This window comes from Trachurus japonicus, chromosome 18 (genome assembly GCF_045865225.1).
Source record: "Trachurus japonicus isolate A0001 chromosome 18, Traja_1.0".
In the NCBI taxonomy this organism is placed as follows: Eukaryota; Metazoa; Chordata; class Actinopteri; order Carangiformes; family Carangidae; genus Trachurus; species Trachurus japonicus.
Window position 1 is genome coordinate 4,000,471 of NC_140924.1, and position 5,784 is coordinate 4,006,254.

General features: G+C 37.3%; 1 protein-coding gene across 1 annotated transcript; it reads left to right on the forward strand.

Annotated features, from left to right (window-relative positions):
• The first annotated feature begins 1,754 nt into the window (after positions 1 to 1,754).
• Positions 1,755 to 4,317, forward strand: LOC146968395 (uncharacterized). Its single transcript, XM_085759154.1, has 5 exons — positions 1,755 to 2,575; positions 2,708 to 2,799; positions 2,996 to 3,113; positions 3,336 to 3,455; positions 3,657 to 4,317. Exons 1-5 carry the CDS (start codon positions 2,515 to 2,517, stop codon positions 4,019 to 4,021), a joined length of 756 nt encoding a protein of 251 aa, XP_085615280.1. The 5' UTR covers positions 1,755 to 2,514; the 3' UTR covers positions 4,022 to 4,317.
• The last annotated feature ends 1,467 nt before the right edge of the window (positions 4,318 to 5,784 follow it).

The window sequence follows — 5,784 nt, forward strand, 5'->3', positions numbered from 1 at the left end:
ATACTTATTAAATTTTTTCCGGAAACATTTCTCATGTCTGGGCTTCAATACAAGACAGACATTACATAGCAGCAGAGGTATTTGGATGTTTTTTGGTGTGTCTGTTTGGATGAAGAAAAGTGAGCCCCGTTTGCAACCGTCATATGGACATGCACTGCTGCACGGAGCCCCGCTGTAACTCAGAGAAGCCCATGAGGACTCTGAAACTTCTCACAGCTCTTATTCGACATGAGGGTGAGTAGAGTGTAATTTTTTAATTTTGGGTGATCTATCCCTTTAACAATATGCCCAGAGATGAAAATAGCCCTACGCTGATGTGTGTTTTCTAAAAGATCAGAAAATCTCAAGATGGTTGAGACGCAGGTCGACTTTCATTTTTCTTTTACAAAATGATGAAACATGTAAAGGAGGTGGCTGACAGCAATTTTGCAAAAAATATGATGTATTTAGTATATTTCTATTTTGCATCACACTAATGTAGATCCATCACCATTCACCATTAAATGCTTGATGTTTTTGACCTTCAACAGCTACAGATCAGTGGACAGAGGTCACAACCCCGTAAGTACAAGGAAACCTCACCATGCAATTCCTTGTAACCCCTTTTTTGTTACAAACCTGGCTAAAAGTAAATTAAAAAGAACCGAGGGAAGCTACTGTACAAACTACTATACAGGCAGGGTTCAAAATTAGTGGTCGCCAGTCGCCAGTGGCGACTAACTTTGATGCTTTGGCGAGTAAAGGAAGCCGGCTGACTGGCCACTCTGGCGAATGAAGAAAATCCAACTACTTCGTTGTTGTTACTGTTCCTCCCGACCCGGCTGTGACGCTTGGGTTGTGAGCCGGTGTCGTGCAGATCTTCAAGCTCACAACATGCCGTATAGCAATGATTTGTGACCGATAACAACGCTCGCGGCGCACGTGTGTATTCCTCTCTCTTCAGTCTGGTGTTTGGCTGCACTTTCAATAAGAAAAGTTCCATTTGAGCGCGATCAGCAGAGACAGAGCACAATGGATGTGGCATTGATCAGATATCTTTTTATTTTATTTATTTTTATTTAAAGGTTTATTTGAAATGGGACCTCACATATTCATGAACATACAAGAAAACACAACATTTAATTGCAGTAAATATGTCGGATTTAGCTGGGAGCTAATTTCCATCCGTGGTCCCATGACACATAATTAAATAAATTTACAATCAGACATTTAAAAACGATAAACATTTAAGACGATAGACAAATCACATAGCGCACATGTTTATTTAACAGCAAAAAAAACATCGCTCGAATTCTTTTCTTTTTTTTTGCCGTTAAATAAACATGTGCGCTGCGATATCTGATCAATGCCACATCCATTGTGCTCTGTCTCTGCTGATCGCGCTCATATGGAACTTTTCTTATTGAAAGTGCAGCCAAACACTAGACTGAAGAGAGAGGAGCAGCAGAGCTCCTCTGACAGCTCCTCTGTGGAGCTGCAGGAGAGCTGCCACGTCTTTTTTTTATTGCAGCGCCGTTGTTACAGGTGATTCACATCTATGTCCGTGTAGGCTACATTTATTGTCTGATCTTCCTTCATGGTGCACAGTGTCAGTCCTCCTGTGAAACTTTTAGCTACTAAATATGACTGAAGGCAGTGGAAGTCTGCACATGTCGACACGCCCCCATGAGTTGACGACATAAGGAGCTAATAAATAAATAACTGATAGTATTATTCGGTCAAGTTCTTGTTAATGGTTAAACGGTTAACCATGTGCATCCCTAAAATAAACCTTTGAGGGAAAAAAGGCAAACTTGACTCCTTTATTCCACACAAAAATATGCTAATAGCTATGATATGTGTTAAAAATGCTTATGAGTGTATTATAACAGTTCAACAAAATGAAAAATATACAAAACAGCTATAGGCCTACATAATTTTTGGCCAGTAAAAAGTCTTTCTGGCCAGTAGATTTTTAAAGATCACTAGCCAGTTGGCCAGTGAGCAAAAAAGTTAAGTTTGAACCCTGTATACAGGTCATTTTATTTCATTAAAAGCCTTGCAGTCAAAAATCTAAACTACATTCATGCAAAAAAAACTGTAGTAAAAAGGCGGGGAAAACAACACGCGCACACACACGCACACACACACACACACCCTTTTATTATATCTGACCAAAGTACAGGTTATTGTATCCGAACACCGATATTGCAGCTAAGACGCTGTGACTTTGTTACAACAACCAGGTATGAGCTTTTATTCACTGTATTGGATCATCCAACTATTCATTATTTAATGAAAATATTCAGAAAGTTTGTGTTATATATGAATGCATGATTGTTTTTTTTTAAGTTAGCAGGAGTGAGTTGTTTCAGTTTCAGAATGACAAATCAAACATGATTCTTCTATTATCACAGCTGTATTACTATGTTAATGGTTTTCTGTAAGAGCCATATGAAGTGTTCTTTAAAGCCATGTTGTTTTTGTTTTATAATTTCAGCTTGTTTTGTCTCACCCACGTCTACTTGAATCATCATGGTTTTGCGTGACCTCCCGCCGTTAGTTACGGCTGTCTTTGCTCTCCTCACATGGATATGTAAGACTCTTCTATTTGTGGTTATGGTCACAATGAGAATTTTCAGCATCAAGTGCCATTACATGATTGTTGTTGAAACCTTGTGATCACCTTCCAGACATATTTACTTATTTTTTGGTTTTTTATGCTCAGTTGATGGCCAAAATGAGAAAACAATTAAGATTTATGACGAGATGCAGTCACCGGTGAACATGACAGATGGTAACAAGCCACAGCACGAGAGGGTAATAAATTATTTATTGATTCATCAACTGTTGTTTTACAATTTTTGCTAGTTTTGGAAAAAAATATTCTAGAGTTCACTTGTTAATACACATACAACCAACAACAATTTATGACTATACTGTGTTACATAAACCTTTCTGCATCCATTTAACACTTTCGTTCTCTCTCTTGCTGAAATGTATTTAATATTTTTAGGCTAACATAACGTTGAACCCAAAGGAGGTACTGTCATTTAAACTGATGCTGTCGACCTCCAGTGGATCGCTCTCCTATGACACTGTTTTCTTCCTTATTCTTATACACATGTGTGGAGGTATGTGTAGTGGTGGTTCTATCATTGAAAATGTCTGACTGAAATCCATGCCTGTATAACCTAAGTGTAAAACATACATTTCTCAGAGAATGTTTACAAATGTCTGACCAAGGTGAATTCACTAAAAGAAACTACAGAAATAAAGCATGAATCTGATTCAGGATCATTATTTTAAAAGTTCATGCATATACCGATTTTTCTGTTACTGTGTTCTGATTTCAGCTGATGTGGCTGCTCCCATTTCCACAATGTATCATCACATGTGTTGGGCATGGAGCTTCATTAACCCTGCTCTTAGTGTTATTGGTGTTATGGTTGCTCGTACCATATATAAAGGAAGACGTAAGTTATTACTTAAAAAAAAAAAGTTACTTATGGGTTGGTGCATTTGACATGATGAAAATTAGTATTGCATCTATGTTATTCTCTTTTTGTCAAATTTTGCATGGTAAATATGTAAGAAAAATATCTTAAGAACTTATCAATGTTGCATTTTGTGTTGTTTCAAATGCTGTTTGAATTTTCATTGTATTTTTCCCCAAGGTGAGAACGTTGAGGTGGTGAAGAATAACGTGCTGAAAGACCAACAGAAAGAAGATGTGGTTACAACATTGATGGAGGTGAAAGCTGAGCTGGAGAACCAGAGGAACCAACTAAAAAAACAGTTAGAGAAGGTGGAAGCTGACAAGGAAAAGAACAAACAAGATCATCAGTCAGTGGAGCAGGACTTCGATAAACCAGAGGAGTTATTAAGAAAAAAGGAAATTTTTTTACGAACCCAGTGGAAACTCGACCAGACTAAAAACGACACAAGGAGACAGCTACTGAACACCGCAAAACTGATGGAGCCGGTCGAGACTCTAATTACAAAGTGGCACAGATTGAAGGATGAAGATGTGCAAAATTAATTTGAAGAAAAGAGGCAAAAAAAAAATCCCTCTGTGTTACTGACATTCACTGAAACAAAATGTACAAAATATAGTTTCATGCCATCAGACAATGCAGTAGCACATTTTAATTCAAAATGCTGGATGAGGCAGATGTATTATAATTGTTCATAGCTTCAACTTTAGCTTGGCTAAATTAATCTTTAAATATGTATACATTTACAGCCAATAAGATAAATAATGAACATTGAGTCTATTTTTGTCACGTCTTTGTTCACATTTATACTTTTTATATAAAATAGTTTTTTGAAATACTACATGTTAACCTTGTTGTCTGCTTTGTGGCCTGGCCCCCAGTATGTTTACCTGGTTTCTTCAACCATGAGCATTAACACAACACAACCAACTTGAAGGTTTGAACAGACATTTATTGGATGCGTATTTCAAATAATATGAAAATGTGAAAAGCAAAGAAAAACTCCAAGGGACTCTCTTGAGTAAGTAAAATAGCTTTAATTAATGTTTAAAATGACTATGACACGTTTCAAGCAAGCCTTCATCAGGGAGTAAAACAGACAATTCAGAAACACCTGTTCAACCAAGCTTCCACTTCAGGGGTGCAGATCCGATGTCAGGATCGGGGGGGACAAAAAAGTGATTTTTTTGTTTTGCCCATATGCAACTCATACCATGCTACCATAAATCATAACTTTGTAGAGGCTCGCCATATCATTAAAAAAGTACTGCACAGGGAATCATTCATTGTGCTTACCTTGTAAATTTGTCCTAAACAGCCAACAGCGTGAATCACTGCTTACTTAACTCTTATATTACTAAATCATAATTTTAAGGGTCTCGGACATGTAATGTCTACTCACATTCTTAACTTTCACCTCCCTCCGACCCTCCCAGATCCCAAATTCTTCTCACCATCTTTCTATTCTCCCAGTGTATGGGACTACTTCAGGTACGTTTAATCGATATGGATGAATATCAAAATATGAAGCCCTTAGATTGAGGTGGTCGGTTTTTAAAAAAAAATGCCTGCTGATGTCATCAGCGTCTGTAAGAATCTACCCATTCATTTGCATCATAGTGGAGGAGACCAGAGATGGGATGTGGAGTCAGAAATATATTTGTCAAACATTATGTTCCACCATTTCAATAATTTATTTTCAGATGTGAATCTAAAATGTGAAGAATGTTTAGTCTGAAAATACATGTGTTCAATTTTGAATAATTTGGGGTATTTTTATTGGGGGGGACAATTCGTGTTTTTCAGAAATTGGGGGGGGGTTGCACACATGTTCCACTTGGTTGCTGTGAACCAGAGTGGGTGTGGTCACTCCTGCAAAAGGTGCTTGGCCATAACCTACCCCACAGGTAATAAGGCTGAATAAAGAAAAAGTAATGGTCAGCATAGACACATTTCAAATGCATAATGGGTACAATTAGATTAGGTACAACAATCAATACAACAAAAGATACAATACAATCAAGGACTGAATCATACCATGAAAATGTTTTAATATGAAAATGTGTTGATAGTTTGTGTTTAATTTTAAAATAACGTAACAGATGTTGATTCCTGTTGTATGGTGGTTAAACTGGCCTGTGATTAAACGGTAAAGAGTCCATGTGCAACTGAGTATAATAAAAGTAACAAGATTCTGTAAATGATTAAATGATTTTATAACTCTGACCAACCTTGAACAATGTATGACTTGTATATAGCACAGAGTATTGGTTCAAAGGAGGCTGCGGGAGAGGGGGGGGGGGTTCAA

Bases quoted from the DNA above. Each gene is read 5' to 3' on its own strand.
- LOC146968395 (XM_085759154.1), top strand. From the start codon at position 2,515: ATGGTTTTGCGTGACCTCCCGCCGTTAGTTACGGCTGTCTTTGCTCTC. The intron at 2,800-2,995 runs GTAATAAATTAT...TAATATTTTTAG, and splicing joins ACAAGCCACAGCACGAGAGG to GCTAACATAACGTTGAACCC. The intron at 3,456-3,656 runs GTAAGTTATTAC...TTTTTCCCCAAG, and splicing joins TACCATATATAAAGGAAGAC to GTGAGAACGTTGAGGTGGTG.